Source organism: Meriones unguiculatus, chromosome 6 (assembly GCF_030254825.1).
Source record: "Meriones unguiculatus strain TT.TT164.6M chromosome 6, Bangor_MerUng_6.1, whole genome shotgun sequence".
NCBI classification, from domain to species: domain Eukaryota; kingdom Metazoa; phylum Chordata; class Mammalia; order Rodentia; family Muridae; genus Meriones; species Meriones unguiculatus.
The window spans coordinates 50,014,012-50,033,646 of NC_083354.1; the positions used below are offsets into that span (position 1 = coordinate 50,014,012).

Consider the following 19,635-nt stretch of genomic DNA (forward strand, 5'->3'; position numbering starts at 1 on the left):
GTAAGGATGAAATCAGATCTTTATCTTTTTCCAGGATCAAAATTAATCCAAATGATTAGAGATTTTATTTCTTTTTAAATTTTTCTTCAAACTTATTTTATTCACTTTACATCCTTGTTATACGCCATCCCTCCTCCCCTCTCAGTCTCACCCTCCTTTCTTCCTCCTCCGCTTTTCTGAGAAAAAGAGAAGCTCCCTTTTCCACACACCAACTCATCAAGCTGCAACAGGACTGAGCATGTCATGCCCTCTTCCCCCATGTCCTAGCAAGGCAGTCCCACCAGGGAAAACTGATCAAAAAGTTGGCAAGTGAGTCCATGTCTGATGTAGTTCCCACTTTCCTTACTAGAGGGCTCACATGAAGCCCAGCTGCCTATCTGCTAAATCTTTGTTGGGGCCTACGTCCAGTTCATGCATGGTCCTTGTTAGGTGCTTCAGTCTCAACAAGACCCTCTGGCTCTGCTTAGTTGGCTCTGTTGATCTTTTTGTGGAGCTTCTATCATCTCCAGGTCCTTTTCTCTTTCCTCTCACTTTTCCACAAGTCTCCGTACCCATTGCCCAGTGTTTGGCTGTGAGTCTCGGCATCTGTTTTCAGGAGCTGTTGGGTAGAGCCTCTCAGAGGACAACTCTGTCAGGCTTTTGTCTGCAAGCTTAGCAGGGTATCATTCATACTGTCAGGAGGTTGGCACTCTCCAATAGCGTGGGTCTTTGGTTGGGCCAGGCACTGGTGGGGCATTCCCTCAATCTTTGCTCTATATGTACTCATTTATAAGTGGATTTTAGCAATATAGTGCAGGATAAGCATACTACAAGGCACAGACCCAAAGAAGATAAGTTACAAGGAGGATCTAAGGGAGGATGCTTAAATCTCACTTGGAATGGGAGATAGGACAGACAAAGGTAGTGGCTGAAGACAGAGAACAAGGTAGGAGAGGTGACACAGAGAATTAAGAGAGTGGAAATCAGACTGGGGTGAGCGATGGTGAGAGGACAGAAGGCCTATAGAGAATAGAGAAACAGAGGGTGAGGATACATCTGTGACAAGCTGGAGACCTAAGTCAGGGTAGGCTTGTGGGAGGTTGTGAGGGGGACTCAAGCAGAGACTCCTAGTAGCAGAGGCCATAAAAAACGACACCCTCTAAGTGGACTAGTCTCCTAGCAGAAGGAGGGGAACACTAATCCACGCACAAAAACTTCGACCCAAAATTTACCCTGCCTACAAGATGTGCAGGGATAAGGATTAGAGATTTTAAAACAGGAAACACTAACATTATTGAGGGGGAATATTTCAGAATAGAGGCATAGGCAAAAGTTTTCTGAGTAGCACAGCCTAAAAAATTGACAAATATGAGTATCTGAAATTAAAAAGCTCCACAGAAAAGGAAAACAGTGTACAGAATGGAAGAAAATACTTTACAGCTATACTTTAGACAGGGAGTTAGTAGCTATATCATATAAAAAACTGTAAAAGTTAAAACTGCATAGCGATCAGGGAAATTTGAAACTCATTTTGACATATAGCCTCATCCCAGTCACAATCACCAAGAAAAAGAATGAGTGTGGATAAGAATGCGGAGATAGAGAACCTTCTCCGCAGTTCTACAAATATATTCTGTTGTAGGCATTATATAAGTCAGTATGGAAGTCTCAAAAAGTTATAAATGTAACTAACATGAATCTTGCTAATCTATTCTCATGTACTTATCTCAGGCTGTATTTTACCACTCAGATAACTTACATAACCATATTTCTTGCTACTCTATTTACAATGGCAAGAAAATAGTTTGGATGTCTATCAGCTAATAAGAATATGAAAGTGTAGTTTATATACGGAATATAGTTTTATTCAGTTAAAAAAAGTGAAATAAAAAAAATTGCAAGAAAATGGATAGACCTGAAAATTATTTAAAAAGGTAACAGATCCAAAAAGAGAAATACCACATGTTCTTCTTTTCATATGTAAGCTACATATTTTAATAATTACATATGTATATGAAAGTGCTAGTGGGTAAAAAGTCAAGACACTGGAAAAAGGACCACGAGAAGGGAAACAGGTTTTGAGAAGGTCTAAACGATATAAAACATATGTGATTAAAGTTAAAAGAGGTCCCCTGTTGCAGGATTTTTGATCCCATTGTAAATCCTAAAATTGTAAACTGTAAAACACTGTTTCTTGTTGGGTATGGTTGAGCTCTATCACACACCTTTAATCCAAGAACTTTCTGTTCACAGGATTTAATAAAGTTAACTCTAGGTCAAGAGGCGAAGTGAGAAACCAGCTGACAGAGATTACAGAGTAGGAGGGACTTTGAGTTGAGGGTGTTTAAGATAGCATGGAGAAGAAAGAGCCTTTCGACGTTAGCTCTCTGGCTTAGGCTTACTTAGGCTTTAGCTCTTTGGCTTTTTAGGCTTTTAGCTAGCAAGCCTCTGGTCTTGGTTTTTTTGTTTTTGTTTTTTTTTTGCCTTTTCCTACTGAGCTAGTGAGCTCTGTAGACTTTTTTATATGGACCTGAGCTGAGAAGAAAGGTCAGCTGGGTGCTTTCTCTGTTTCTTTGAACTAGCAGGTTTTCATCCCAGAATCTTGCTTCTGAGTCTTAAATGGTAAAACAGAATGGTTGGAATTTTTATTTTTTAAAACAACATCCCCTGAGGGTAAAAGGGTGTGATGTGTCGGGGGATACGCAGAAAAACAGGGGAGAAAGCTGGGAGAGAAGGTACAATAAAAACAAGGCATGATGAAACATGGTAAAATGACAATAAATACTTTGCAAGTTAATAAAACATTAATAAAAAATTAAAACCGAACACATGATGGTAATACCATTTGTTAATGTAGGTATAACTAGCATTTGCACAGTGAAAAAAAAATTTCATCATTCTGACACATACCTTGAATCGATTAGTAAATAGCTCCAATTTGGGGAATAATTCTCTATTGGTATACAGGCTTTGTAGAGCTTTCAAACACTTCAGTCTGACTTCCCCTTGCTTCAGAAATACAAAGAAAAACAGAAGAAGCAGTCATTTCCATGTTTTAAAAGTTAAAAAAATTAAGTCTCTATGAAGAATAAAATAAATCTCATGCTAACCAATTTATTTCATACTTAAATTTAATGTAACATGAGAAAGACAAACTGAATAGTATGAGTCAACACAGGATTTAATTAAAAATGCAATAAAATTCTTACTTTCTTTTTACTTTAACTTTGTTTTGTTATTCACTTTATACCTCAATGTAGTCCCCATCTTCCTCTCCTGGTCCTACCCTCCCTCCCTTCTTGCCTATACCTCAGGAAAGCCCCTCCCTATCTTCCAGTAACCCACACTAGCACTTCAAGTTGCATTAGGACTGAGCACACCCTCTTTCATGGTGGCCTGGCAAGACAGCTTCACCAGGGAAAAGTGATCAAAAAGCATTCAAGAGTCCATGTCAGAAACAGCTCCTTTTCCTCTTACTAGGAGACCAACAGAGCCAATTAACCTGGGCCAAGGGGGACCTGCGGAGTCTGAAGCACCAATCAAGGACTATGCATGGACTGGATCTAGGACCACTACACACACACACACACACACACACACACATATACCCAATGGACAACTTTGTCTTAGTTACTTTAAAAAAACTTAAACTTTTATCAAATATTTAGAAACTATGTCTGATCATGAAAAACTGTCCATACATATATGCCTTTATGGCACATTAAATTTATATTCTATGGTTATAGTTAGAAAATGGTATGTTTATTTGTTCTGCTTATAATTATAGAATGATCCCATAAACCAATTTTCTGTTATAGAATCATCATTTATTTATCCAACCAACATTCATTAAATGCTTTTCTACATTACTAAGAGAAAGGAGAACATTTAGGAAGACAGGAGTAGCCAACTACTTAAAAAAGAGACAAACTCTTACAGAAAGAGAAGAATCTTAGAAATACTATCTATTCATTAGCAGAATACTGCAATCTACTATTGAGCTAAATCTCCATCCCAGCAGACTATCCTTAACAGAATCAATTAAATTTGAATAGAGGATGCTGGAGAGCAAAGCTCAGCCAATATCATCTAGAAATGTGACACTATCAAAGAATTCAAAAACGATTGAGGTTTCCATGATTTAAAAGTAATGTATTTTGACAAGGTCAAGCTATTCTAGAATAAACCAAAATTTAGTTTTAGTTTTTAACTCAATATCTTGTAATCTGTACATTAAATGGCACATATACAAGACATTCTGGCATTTATTATATTGTTCTTAAGGATTAAATCCAGGAGTATAATGATAAAGTTTAAACAAAATATTCTGTAAAATGATAACGTTTAAACAAAATATTCTGTAAAATGGTGTGATCTTTTACATTGTAGGTTTTTGTAACGCCACTATCTTCCATAGTCATTAAAGGGATGAATGAATAAAATGTCACTGAATTAATCTGTAAAGAGATCGGTATAATTACTTTACCTTTTTCAAGTAATTTCTAGAACTGAACAAAATGATGTTTTCTTTCTAAGGGCTAAGGAGGAATCTAAAGCATCCATGGCAGAGGATACCGATGTACTACCCAAAACTCATTTACTTGGTCAGTTCTTTAGCCTCTCTCTATGATGGCTGTGTCTAAGGTCTTATTTGTACCCTCTTTGGGGGAACTGTCCATAGACAAGAACCAACCAGAATAAATCCCAAAGACTTGAGGATAAAGCAGTTTAACTCAGGACTGGAGACAAGGCTCAGAAGTTAATAACATCTGCTGCTCTTCCAGAAGACCTGAGTTTAATTCCCAGCATCCAGGTCAGGCTTCTCAGAACTGCCTGTAACTTCAGCTATGGGGGTTCCAATGCTCTCTGCTAGCCTCTGCAGACATGCACACACATGACAAATATTCATACAAACACAGACATACATGTAAATAAAATAAATCTTTAAACAGTCTAATCTTATTTCTTCTGAGTAATAATATATAAGGTGCAATTTATTTCCTAAAGTTCCTTGTGAAATCACATGCTAAGGCAAGAAGTTCCCTCAACAAGGGAAAAACAACAAAATAAAACAATGCTGAAATGGCATGTTTGGTTTTTTTTTCCTTTATTTATTATACGTTCCTCACTTTATTACTGGCTATAGCTGACTACAAGTCCCAATAACATCAGATGCTGTAAAATGATGTTTTGGTCAAGGAAGGAATACCTATATAACATGTATAAGATTATTATGGAGCAAAAACATTCTTATTGACTAGGGGCATTTTAGACATTAAAATATCAGTACAATATGTCATTGATGTGTCTGTGGTCATGAAAGTGTGACAAATTACTGTCTACATGGAATTTAGTATAATATAAAATATTCAAAAATGACTATATTACTTCCTTTTGTATCTACTATAGTGTATCTATTATTTTAGAACATACACCTAAAATCTTCCAGTAAAACAGGAGGCCAAGTGATTAATCATAAAGTGACTATTTAGGCCCTACATAATACACTGTACATATTCATACATTGATGAAATGGTCAAATTATGCATGTCTGAGAACATGACTCCGTTAAGTGACATATAACTCAGAATCAGGATTGGCTTATTAGGAACATGACCAAACAGAGAAGATGCCAAAGAAGTGTTTTTGTTTATTACAATTTATTCACTTAGTATCCCAGCTGTAGCTCTCTCCCTCAACCCCTCCCAATCCTGTATTCCCTCCCTCTTTTCCTCCCATGCATCTCCCTCAGTTCACTGATACGGGCAGTCCTACTCCCCTTCCATCTGACCCTAGCCTATCAGGTCTCATCAGGACTGTCTTTCATAGTCTTCCTCTGTGGCCTGGTAAGGCTGCACCCAATTCAGGGGGAGGTGATCAAAGAGTCAGCCACTGAGTTCATATCAAAGACAGCCCCTGTTTCCCTTGCTAGGGAACCGACTTGGATGGTAAGCTGCCATGGGCTACATCTGAGCAGGGGTTCTAGGTTATCTCCATGCATGGTCCTTCGTTGGAGTATCAGTCTCAGAAAAGACCCTGTGACCAGATTTTTTGGTTTTGTTGCTCTCCTTGTGGAGCTCCTGTCCCCTCCAGGTCTTTTTATCTCCCCTTTCTTTTATAAGATTCCCTGCACTCTGCTCAAAGCGAGGCTATGAGTCTCAGCATCTACTTTGATACCCTGCTGGGTAGAGTCCTTCAGAGGCCCTCTGTGGTAGATCAAATAGTCCTATATCCCAAGGAAATAGAAGGAGTTATCAAAAGTCTCCCTTCCAAAAAAAGCCCATGGCCAAATGGTTTCAGCACGTAACTCTATCAGACCTCCAAAGAAGAGATAACTCCAATTCTTTTCAAACTATTCCACAAAATAGAAACAGAAGGAACATTACCAAACTCATTCTATTGATACTACAGTCACCTTGTACCTAAACCACACAAAGACCCAACAAAAAAAAGAGAACTTCAGAGCTATCTCTCTTATGAACATTAAGGTAAAAATACTCTATAAAATACTCGCAAACCAAGTCCAAGAATACATAAAAGATATCATCCACCATGACCAAGTAGGCTTCATTCCAGACATGCAGGGGTGGTTGAATATACAGAAATCCATCAATGTAATCCACCACATTAACAAACTGAAGGAGAAAAACAGCATGATCATCTCCTTAGATGCCCGAAAAAGCATTTGACAAAATCTACCAACCATTCATGTTTAAAGTCTTGGAGAGATCAGGGATACAAGGCACATACTTAAACATAGTAAAAGCAATATACAGCAAACCTATAGCCAACATCAAACTCAAACAGAGAGAAACTTAAATCAATCCAACTGAAATCAGGGACAAGGCAAGGCTGCCCATTCTCTCTGTATCTCTTCAACATAGTACTTGAAGTCCTCATTAGAGCAATACAACAACTAAAGGAGATCAAGGGGATACAAATCTGAAAGGAGGAAGTCAAAGTATCAGTATTTGCAGATCATATGATAGCATACACGAGTGACCCCAAAAATTCAACCAGAGAACTCCTTCAGCTGATAAACACCTTCAGCAGCGTGGCTGGATACAAAATTAACAATAACAACAAAAAAATCAGTAGTCCTCCTGTATATGAAAGAAAAAAGGGCTGAGAAAGAAATTAGGAAAACTACACCTTTCAAAATAGCACAAATAACATAAAGTACCTTGTTTTTTTTTTCCTAACCAAGCAAGTGAAAGACCTGTTTGAAAAAAACTTCAAGTCTCTGAAGAAAGAAACTGAAGAAGATATCAGAAGATGGAAAGATCTCCCATGCTCATGGATCGGTAGGATTAACAGTGAAAATGGTCATCCTGCAAAAAGCAATCTACAGATTCCATGTAATTCCCACCAAAATACCAACACAATTCTTTACAGACCTTGAAAGAACAATTCTCAACTTCATATGGGAAAACAAAAAACCCAGAATTGCTAAAACAATCCTGTACAATGAAAGATCATCAGGAGGTTTCTCCATCCCTGATCTCAAGCTGTACTACAGAGCAATAGTAATAAAAATGCACAGTACTGGCACAGAAATAGACTGGTGGATCAATGGAATCAAATAGAAGATCCAGAAATAAACCCACATACCTACAGATACTTGATTTTGGATAAAGAAGCCAAAACCATACAATGGAAAAAAGACATCATCTTCAAGAAATGGTGCTGGTCTAACTGGATGTCTACATGTAGAAAAATGCAAATAGATCCACATTTATCACCCTGCACAAAGCTAAAATCCAAGTGCATCAAAGACCTCAACATAAAACCAGACACAATAAATCTGTTAGAAGAAAAAGTGGAGAAGAGCCTTGAACTCACTGGCACAGGAGACAGCTTCCTGAACAGAACACTACAGCACAGGCTCTAAAATCAATAAATGGGACCTCAAGAAACTGAAAAGCTTCTGTAAAGCAAAGGACACTGTCATCAGAATAAAACGGCAGCCTACACACTAGGAAAGGATCTTCTCCAACACTATATCTCTCAGAGTGTTAATATCCAAAGAAGTCTTTTAAGATCATACTCTGGACTAGATTACTTGAGGATGGCAATAGGTGACAGTTACTGATACAGAATAGCAGTGTATTTGCTAATATACATTGTATTTGCTAATATTTACCTGTGTTTAAAAGGCAATGTATGCTAGCTGTAAAACATTCAAATATTTGAAGGAGTGAGGTCAGTAACAAATATAAGAACTGCTAAGTGTACTGGCTAGTTTCTGTGTCAATTTGACACAAGTGGAAGTCATCCTAAAGGAGAGAATCTCAACTGAGAAAATGCCTCCATAAGATTGGGGTGTAGGCAAGCCTGTAGGGCATTTTCTTAGTTAGTGATTGAAGTAGGAGGGCCTAGACCATTATGGGTGGTGTCACCATGAGCTGTTGGTCTGTGGTTCTGTAAGAAAGCAGGCTGAGCAAAGCATAGGGAGCAAGCCAGTAAGCAGCACCTCTTAATGGCCTCTGTATCAGCTCCTGCTACTAGGTTCCTGCCCTGACTACCTTTGATGATAAACTGCAATAAGGAAGAGTAAATAAAATAACCTTTTCCTTCCCACTTTGCTTTTGGTCACAGTGTTTCATAACAGCAATTAATAACCCTAAGACACTAAGTGACACTAAATATTAAAAGCAGAAAATGACAGGCCCATGCCATTAAATGGCCAGTTCAGGCCAAGTGCAGCTTTCTGACAAAATTTACAGAGATGTTCATCTGTTGTAGATAAAGAACTGATGATAACGAAAGCCAAACCCAATTGCAGAGTGAGAGATGCTGGATGCGGTCAGACTGTCCTCACTAAGAAATGACCAGAGGAGGTGGCCTGACCATAAACATCCAGTTTCAGTTATTCTGTCAGAGCAACACAAAACAGACAAGAGACAGTGTACAATAACTGTAAGAGGTAGCAATGATAAAGGGAAGGCAGTGGAGAATCAATGCAAGTTGCTTATAGAATAATTACTCTAAGCAGCAAGACAGGTGGAAATCCAACAAAAGTACTAAAAACACACAATGAAAAGGGACCAGTGATTGGTGAGAAAAAAAAAAGCAAGAAAAACAAGAACAGTTTTCCAGATGTAAAGTCACAACTTTAGATGTAAGGTGACATGATCAACTTCTTTCCAAACACAGCCTTAAGACCTAGAACAAACAAACAAACAAACAAACATTCCCACAAGATTCCTTTTTCAAGGTTCACAGGCTAAAAAATTTAAGTACAGCAAGAACATGAAAAGAATTTTTTTTACCTCATGCACTGATAATTCTCAGTGACAACTCTTAATTATCTAACTCTCCTCCACTATCTTAGTTCTTTATCTATCACATGTCTACAGGAACATCCTACTAATTAAATTAGGAGCTATCTATGAATGTAACTTAGAAATCTGTAAAATAACCTTTTAGACTGCAAATTCCCATCTTGGTACTAATTTTTTTAGGCACTACTATTCTGTGAAGCAAGTCCATAAGAACTTTTAATATATCACACAACCACGCCTCACTGAAATCTGAATTCTACTTAATGCAGTATCTAATTTATATTAGGCGATCTGTAAATATTTTTAATGATTATATATGATAATAAGAAAAAAGTATAGTACAATATTATAAATATTTATAATAGATTCTTTAACATTTCTGAAGAATTCTTTTTGGAAAAAAAGTTTTTAGATGGCTTGGTTTCACACCCCTTTAATCCTAGCACTGGAGGCAGGTGGATCTCTGTGAGTTCGAGGGCAGCCTGGTACAGAACTATTTCTAAGCAACCAAGGATTGTTGTAAAGAGCAACCCTGTCTTGAGAAACCAAAAGAGAAAACAAAGCTTTTCAGAATGCAACACAACAAGATGACTCAGCAGGAAAACGCATTTCCTGTACAAGCCTGATGATCTGAGGTTGATCCCACTGTGAAAGGAAAAATGCATTCCCAAAAGTTCTTTTAACTTGTGTGTACATATTGGTTTTGTTGGTTTTCACCCATCTTGCTTCTTGGAGTGCATACTGCTTTTAAAGTGACCTGAGTTGGGTTCCTAGCACCCACACTGTCTGAATCACAACAGGGTTTAACCCCAGTTCTAGGTGATCTGATGCCCTCTTCAGGATTCCACAGGTACCTGAGCACTTAAACATACTCATATCACCAGTGCCACATTATTACAAATGAATAGATCTTTAAAATTGATAGTTGTTAGGACTTGATAGATGGATTGGAAAATAAGAACACTTGTTGCTCTTGCAGAAAATCTAGCTTCATTTTCTAGCACTCACATGGTGGCTCACAAACATCAGTAATGCCAGTCATGGAAGAGCTAACAGTGTATTCTCGGGCACCAGGCTTGCACATGATGCCCATATATAGACACAGGCAAAACACCTGTATACATAAAATAAAAATTACCTAAAACAGTCAGTTAAAAATTAATGACTGTTATACAGCAACCAACATTAACTTAATATCTTCCCAGAATTGATGGTCATTTCTAAAGATCAGTTAAAATTGTTAAGCGTTTCATAAATGTAGAAAATATTCTTGGGGATTGGAGGGAAAAACTGAGAAAGAAGTGAGAGAGAACAAAAGTATTAACGTATTTAATGAGTATTTAAACTCATTAAAAAGATGGATAAATGACCTATTTAGAGTATGTGAATACATTCATGTGGGTATACTGTAATCCTACATTCTTTCAAAGTGTAAGAAAATGTTTATTTAAATGAGCTTAAATAAAAAGATCTAAATTCACATGAAGAAAGTACATGTAAAAAAATCTGAAACAAAGCAAAAGATGTTTTCCAAAGATTTATATTTGGGGAGGAGAGGAAATTATAACATCCTTCAAATGTGGAACTGAGGTGGAAGTAAGGGGAAGAACATTTCTTAGTCACAGATTAAAAATCTTTTTTTTTGTACATGTGCTTTATCAAATTTAATCACTTTGTCTCCTCCCAGTCCCACCCACTCTCCCTCTCATCTCCCTCCTCCCCTATGGTCCTCCCCTAGGCACCTGAAAGGGGAGGACCTCCTCCCCTTTATCTAACTCTAGCCTATCAGGTCTCATCAGTGCTGGCTACATGTTAAGCAATCAAGCAGTGATGGTATATCTGTATATACTCAAGACTTTAACAGCAAAAATTGCCCACAGAACTTATAGTATTCTCAATAATTGCTACATATTTTGAATGTCTGTATGTGTGTGAACATGTGTGGATGCCAGAGTACAACCTTACATGAATTGGCTCTCCTTCTACCTCTACGTGACTACAGCTGCCAGGCCGGTGCAACAGCATCGTTAATTGCTGAGACATCTCAGCATTATTTACTCAGTATCTTTATAGTAAACATCAAAAGTCACAAAACAGAAAACAAGTCTTCAATTATTACCAAATTTCTCTTTACACCTACAAAAGTAATCATATTTAAAAAACAGCCCGATGGCTGTATCTTAAACAATTCAAAAGATATAGCAACTTGAGAAAAACTTATAAACTTATATTTATGAATACTTAGTAATTAAAGTTACAAAATCTCACTATTTAGACAAAAAAATCAGTAACTTATCAACCCTATTTTTTTGTTATTTTGCATTTCTTAATAGGATTTCTTTTAAAACTAAGTCTTTTTTCTAAAAAGCTAGAGATGGATCAATCTAAAACAGGCATAGTTAACTCAAGGTCTCTAACAAATTTGCTTTAACTCTGACTTAAAAAGACATATGGTTTTCTCCTACAACCAATGTCCATCCCATTTGTCTTTCTAAGTGGGGGTTGATCATCTTACCCAGGGTCCTCTTTCTTGTTTATCTTCTTTACGTGTACAGATTTCAGTATGTTTATTCTATCTTATAGGTCTAGTATCCACCTATAAGTGCGTATATACTGTGTGTGTCTTTCTCCTTCTGGGATACCTCACTCGGAATGATTTTTTTCTAGATCCCACCATTTGCCTGCAAATTTCATGATTGCCTTGTTTTTAATTGCTGAGTAGTAGTCCATTGTATAAAAGTACCATGATTTCTGTATCCATTCCTCATCTGGGTTGTTTCCAGCTTTTAGCTATTACAAATAAAGCTGCTACAAACGTGGTTGAGCAAATGTCCTTGTTGTGTACTTGAGCATCTTTTGGATATATGCCTAGGAATGGTACAGCTGGATCTTGAGGAAGCACTATTCCTAATTGTCTGAGAAGCACCAGATTGATCTCCAGAGTGGTTGTACAAGTTTACATTCCCACCAGCAGTGGAGGAGGGTTCCCCTTTCTCCACAACCTCTCCAGCATGTGTTGTCACTTGAGTTTTTGATCTTAGCCATTCTTATGGGTGTAAGGTGAAATCTCAGGGTTGTTTTGATTTGAATCTCTCTGACGGCTAAGGACGCTGAGCATCTCTTTAAGTGTTTCCCTGACATTCTATATTCCTCTACAGAGAATTCTCTGTTTAGTTCGCTACCCCATTTTTTAATTGGAGTGCTGGATTTATTGCTTTTTAACTTCTTTAGTTCTTTATACATTCTGGATGTCAGATATAGGGTTGGTGGAGATCCTTTCCCAGTAGGCTGTCATTTTGTCTGACAAGAGTGTCCTTTGCTTTACAGAAGCTTTTCAGTTTCATGAGGTCCCATTTATCGACAGGAACCTACCACTGAGGGCCTCTGAGAGTCTCTACCTAGCAGTGTATTAAAGCAAACCTTCGGCAGAGTACAGGGAATCATATGAAAGAAGGAGGAGTTAGTATGACCTGGAGAGGACAGGAGCTCCACAAGGACCAAATATATCTGGGCACAGGGGTCTTTTGTGAGACTGTATCTCCAACCAAGGACTATGTAGGGATATAATCTAGAATCTCTGCTTGGATGTAGCCCATGTAGTTCAGTGTCCAAGTGGGTTCTCTAGTAAGGGGAAAAGGGACTATTTCTGACAGGAACTCAATGGCTGGCTCTTTAAACCCCTCCCCCCTACCAGAGGGAGGAGCAGCCCTGCTAGGCCACAGAGGAGGACTTTGCAGCCAGGCCTGAAGGTACCTGATAAGCTAGGGTCAGATGAAAGGGGAAAAGGTCCTCCCCTATCAGTGGACTTGGAAAGGAGTAGGAAGAAGATAAGGGAGGGAGGGTAGGATTGGGAGGGAATGAGGGAGTGGGATACAAAGTTAATAAACTGCAACTAATATTAAAAAATAAAAATTTAAGTCATATGGTAATATAACCCAATAGAATTCCAAACAAGAAAGCTTACTTAATTTTTATATACAAGTAATCACCTCTGATCCTTGATTAGGAGACTGTTACTTTCTTGGTGATAATGTATATTATTATCTTATAAGTACAGATTTGTCAGGCCCTCAGTAGTAATTCAAGCTAGCATTGCATCCAAGGAAGATTCATAAACCAGACTTAAATTTTATAATGGTAATCAATTTATTTGTATTATCTGAGATTTCATATTATTGCATCTCTTTAAAAAATAATGAAGCTACTACAATTTTGATGGCTGGCATTCCAGTTTATAAAGACAAATACCACTTCCACCAAAGCTAGAAGATACCAACTTACCCTGTCATGAAGAGTCCATCCTACGTATTTCAGGTAACTGTCATTTAGGAAGGCATCACTATACATTTTCATCCATACTCCAATTTCTTCAATACAGATAGCTCGAATTTCAGCAATTGCATCACTGGATGGAGCAGAGGAAGAGAAACCTCTGAATTATACAGAGACCTGGAATGTATTCCAACTAATTCTCAATAAACGTAAATTGTATTCTTTCCTTTGTTGAAACAGGGTCTCATGTTGTGAAGGCTGGACTTAAAATCACTATGGAGATGAGGATGATACTGAACCTCTCTGATCCTCATGCCTTCATCTCCCAAGTGCAAGGATTACGAACTAGGACTGTGATCACGTGTGGTTTTACTCAGTGCTGGAGACTGAACCTAAGACTTTGTGAGGGCTAGGAAAAGTCTGCATTAATTGGGATACATTCCCTGCCCAATATAAACATTTCCTTAAAATGTTAAAAATTTCATTTATTTAATTTGCTTTTGGAGGGACTGTACATACGCCATGGCATGAATGTGGAGACCAGTGGACAACTTGCAAGAGTTAGGACTAAACTCACATTGGCAGCCTTGGCCTCAAATGCCTCCAGTAAGGGACATCACCAGTCCAATATAAATATTCTGAATATGGTCTATACCTGTACTGCAAAAAAGTCTCCAACATAAATTTCTTGTCATAAACCCCCATCATATTTGGCACTGACATACTATCTTCATTGGGGCAGGAATAGCAATTAAAGCTTTCTGACAACATCACAACTAATGGAAAATCATCTGAGAAAAAAAAAAAAAACACAATGTGCTAATATGGAGTAGAATTCAAAACCATTTCTCTAAACAACCATTAACCATTATAGGCTTGCACAATCTTAATGAACTGAATAAAATTACTTTTTATGACCACCACAAACTACTTTACATATTTAACAAGGCAAAATCATCTAGGAGACAATTATTTGGAACTGCTTAATAAGGGATAGAAAAATGGCACCATCTGCTTTGCTTCAACACCTAGGTTTGACTTTTAACACCTACAGAGAGTTTCACAACCATATCTTATAAGTAACCCAGAAATTATTTAAAAAAAAAATCGCATTTTACATCCCCAAAACTCAGTATACCTCCTTCTGGGCTTTGTGGGCACTGTATTTGCCTGGTGCACAAAGATTAGGGAAAACATATCCTACACACATAATAATAAAAACAAAAGCAAAGGCTTTGAGACTTTATTGAGTAGTAAGGAAATGTGTACTTTAGCTTGTACTTTTATTTTTTGGCTTGAACTTCTATAAAATTAATCTCACCACTTCATTCAAATCATATGTCTTTCATCATTAGTTAATTTATGTTTTAGGCTGAACAATGCAAAATCATCCACTTTAGTTACATTGAGAAACAGTTGTAGAAAAGCAATAAATTTTAGAATTCTACTCATTACCCTCACAACAGGCTTCAATATGGTTGTCCTAGGATGATTTTCCTACTCTAAGGCAATTTCTAAAAAAATAAAATAAAATAGAATAGAATAATTTTACCTACTAGGTTGTTAGCCCTAACTTAAAAAAATATACACAGGTAGAACCTAGTGCTATAAGACTTTAATCTCAGCACTCAGTAGGCAGAGGCAGACAGATCTCTGTAAGTTTGAAGCCAGTCTGATCTACATAGTGAGTTTCAGGGCATTCAGGTCTACAGAAAGACATTGTCTCAAAAAAAAAGTGTCTATATATATATATATGAGAAAATAATGTTACTATTACATCTTTTGGAGTTCAACTAAAATTTAAGGTTTCTCATTTACTAACTATGTTTAAGTAACTTTAATTCTTTAACAAAGTATATTTCTCCTTAAAATTAAATTAGAAGCGAAACTCAGTGGTACCTTTGCATTAGGTACTTCTTATTTATTTTTTTGCAATTTTCCTGCCACCATGGAGTGCTACGATTAGAGGTGTGTATCACCATAAATTATTTCTCTGTCCTTCTTTTTGGCAAAGTCTCATTGTATTCCATGGGTTTCAAATTCATGACAATCTTTCTGATTCAGTCTCTCAAGTGTAAGTAAGTGTAAGTGAAGTAGGTCTGTAAAGTGAGTTCTGGGTATCAAAATCAGGTCTTCAGGTTTGTGCACCAAACTCTCATATCTGCTAAGCCATCCAGCAGTGCTTTTGTGGTATCTTCAAAGTGTGTGTGCACAACTTTGCTAATGGTCTCTCTGTGGACCTTTGTTTACCTTTTTTTAAGTATGGATACCCTAAATAACTCACCTGTGATAAATATAACATGGCTAAAAAGAAAAGTTTTGATTCCGGAACCTAAGTCAAAAGTGACAGTATGAGAATTTTGTTATCTTGTGGATAATGATCATTGGGGAAACCACTTGCCATATTGCTAGAACACAGGGTTCCCCAAGGGAGTTCCATGGAATGTACAATTGAGGCCTTCTGCTACCAGTTTATGTTGAGTTATGCTATCTAAGAAAAAGATTGTGAACTTCAGCAAGGGGACTGCAGTTTGAACAATGTCTCATAATTTTAAAATTTATTTTGAATATAAATTGTAAATATTAATGAGGTAATGTGTGCTGTTTCAGTAGGTACATGTATTGGATAACATTTAAACCAGACCATGTATAGACCTCAAATATTTGCCATGTCTTTATGGCAAAATGTTTCAAAATAATTCCTCTATAGCCCCTCTCCTTGCCTGTTCTATTCTCTCCTATTCTTCTCTTATTTTGCTTCTCTTGTGTTGGTTAAGGGTAGAGGGCTTTAGATTTTGAAAAAGGTTCTTTTAGGTATCACAGAATGGTTCAAACTCAGAGTATTGTTCCCTCTTCCCCACGAATTCTGCAATTATAGGCATACAGTGCCAAAACTGACTTAAAATAATGCCTTCTAATTTTGTGAAATGTATAGTTAGTATTGTTATGTACAGACAATCTAGTAACCACATAAATTTATATAGTTTCTGTGATGTCCTTTAATAGCCTTTCTACTTGATTATTTCCTGCATACAATAAAATAAAAATGAACTCTAGTTGATGTTTTTTAAAAAAAAATTCTTTCAATATTCTAATAGCAGCTTTTCCAGAAATTAAATCAGATGTAGCCCATAGCAGCTCAATATCCAAGTGGGTTCCCTAGTAAAGGGAACAGGGACTATCTCTGACATTAATTCAGAGGCTGGCAGTTTGACCTCCCCTCCCCACAAGGGGGGAGCAGCCTTGCCAGGCCATAGTGGAGGACATTGCAGCCAGTCCTGATGAGACCTGATAAGCTAGGGCCAGATGGAAGGGAAGGAGTACCTCCCCTATCAGTGGACTTGGAGAGGGGAATGGAAGGAGATGACGGAGGCAGAGAGGGATTGGGAGGGAAGAAGGAAGGGGGCTACAGCTGGAATACAAAGTGAATGAACTGCAATTAATATAACAAATAAAATAAAAATAAAAGAAATTAAACCAAATTTAAATGATTGCGATACAAAATTTAGGCGAAACTCAACTAATGTGGACGTATCATCAAGAGCTCTGAAGTGAATAATTCTGTAGGTAAAAAACATCTACTATATGAAATGTAGAATAAAATAAATTCCTATATCAAACAATTCTATGTAAAATTTTGCTCTAACAATTTTCTCCTAAAATAGAGCAAGTACAGAGAAATTGTGTGTGTGTGTGTGTGTGTGTGTGTGTGTGTGTTGGGGGAACGTTAAAACGAAATCAGGTGAAATAAACATCTAATGAACCTGCTTTAAAACACACACACACACACACACACACACACACACACACACGAACACACGTCTTTTATTACACCTTGAATGAGAATTTTAGACCATAGAAGGTAACACACAGTAGGACTTTAAAATGAAATTTTAAGTAGAAATGCTATTAAAGGACATCACAGAAAACTGTGTAAACTGCTGAGAGGAGTTATAGGAGACTTCTGAGAAGAAGCACTGTATATACTTGAAAACTGAAAATGTTGGATAACTATGTTCAACTCATTATTTCATATTTTCATATTTTTAGGATTATAGACACAGCTACGTAGCAGAATGTTTTCTTAACCTGGGATAACTTTCCAGGCTCCCTTCCCCCCCACCAAACAAAAGCAATAGATTCATAAAATTGAAATGTGCTATAGCTCATTTTATGGCAGTATGCATTAGCAAATGAATGAATAAATGAATGTATATATGTATGTGACGACTTGTCAGACATCCCCTGTTCACCTTACTAAGAAACATACTTGGAGACTGAGCTGCCTATGGGCTACATCTGAGCATGGGTTCTAGGTCTTCTCCATGCATGGTCCCTGATTGGAGTATTGGACTCTGCAGGGACCCTGGGCTCAGATATTTTGGCTCTGTTGGTCTCCTTGTGGAGCTCCTGCCCCTCCAGGTCTTTGTTTTCCCTTCTTTCATAAGATTATCTGCACTCTGCCCAAAGTTTGTCTATGAGTCTCAGCATCTGCTTCAATTCCCTGCTGGGTAGAGTCTTTCAGAGGCCCTCTGAGGTAGGCTCCTGTCGTGTTCCCTGTTTTCTCCCTCTTCCGATGTTTATCCTTTTTGCCCTTCTGAATGAGGATTGATCATCTTACCCAGGGTCCTTCTTCTTGCTTAGCTGATTTAGATATACAAATTTTAGTATGTTTACCCTATATTCTATGTCTAATACGTGAGTATAGCAGAGGAGTATAGGGGGAGAGGAGACAGAGACGGTGGGACTGGGAGGAGATGAGGGAGGGAAGAATACAGCTGGTATACAAAGTAAATAAATTGCAATAAAAATGAATTTAAAAAGTGACAACTTCTAGAAAAATCTAATTTGATTCTGTCTGAAAAGTTCACTAACAGGCATACATATGGTGGTGTACTTCTTCAATTATAGTAGTTAGGCTGAAGCAGGAAAATCAATGGTATTCTGGATTGAGTTCCAAGGCAGATGAGGCTTCTAAGCAAGGTTCTGCCAAAAAATAAAATAAAATAAAAAAATAAAATAAAAAAATTAAAAATTATAAAACTTACAAACTCACAAACAAAAGGCATACATGATGGGGTCAAAAGAGACAGTATCTATTTTCCTTTTTGCACTTTGGGAGGAAAAAACTAGCAAACTCCCCAAGAAATGGAAAAAAAGCACAAAATATGCAAAAAAAAAAAAAAAAAAAAAAGGTGATGGCTTTCTGTCCAAATAATCAATAATCTCTAGGGAACTGAAGAAGCTTTGAGAATAGTCCACATTTATACTTCTAGGTGGCAAACACTGTGAGCTAGAACCAAATAATTCCAAAATATACACTACAGGCAAGAAAAAATGCTGAGAACTGAGGCAGGCCAAGGTGACTAGGCTATCAGACTGGATTGCTGAACGGAGAGTGGGACGTGTACATCTGCAACAGAATCTCACCAACTCTTTAGTCACGCACAAAAAGGTATGTGAAAACCACTCTTAGATAAAGAACACATGGACCAGAGAACAATCTTAGAATAAACCCAGAGTTAGTAACATTTTGGTCTTTGCTGACCCAGCAAGTTATATACAGTATTATTTGAGCACTGGGAGAAATTAGCCACAGACTAAATATTATTGTTGTTTTTAGCAAATGTTAAAAATTAAACATAACTGATTTCCATACAGAGAATATTTTATATGAAAGAATATGAAAGTATCTAGCATACAAAACGGAAAAACCCACAATAACTGGCAAGAGTTAAATATAAATAAAAATAAAGCATGAACTGAAGAAAATTACCCAGAGAAAAAATACAAACACAAAGAAATTGTACACAATACAAAACAAACTAGAAAATTATTTTGAGAAAGTTCGTATGTTCAAGAAGTTTTAGTTAAATACAATATACTAAAGACCACTACTTTAGAATGTGGTCTAGAGAAAGAAAAAAAATCAAAATAAAGAAAATAACACAACGTAATAGAATAGAAAACAAACCTACTGATAAAGAACAAAGAAAAATAGAAAAGTTAAAAGGCAGCCAAAATAAAAAGATAAATTAACTACAAATGTTGTAAGAAAACGACAACAACTTTCTTAGTTGGTACCAATCAAACCAGAGAC

The 19,635-nt window shown here is 37.0% G+C and overlaps 1 protein-coding gene across 1 annotated transcript in view; it reads right to left on the bottom strand.

Moving 5' to 3' along the window:
- The window catches only part of Stag1 (STAG1 cohesin complex component), a 288,399-nt gene that overhangs the window by 98,625 nt on the left and 170,139 nt on the right, over positions 1 to 19,635 (bottom strand). Inside the window, exons 10-11 of the mRNA XM_060385437.1 lie at positions 13,545 to 13,668; positions 2,890 to 2,988 (exon numbers count right to left, since the gene is read on the bottom strand). Coding sequence (XP_060241420.1) covers positions 2,890 to 2,988; positions 13,545 to 13,668 — 223 coding nt within the window. The remainder of the gene's footprint in view (positions 1 to 2,889; positions 2,989 to 13,544; positions 13,669 to 19,635) is intronic.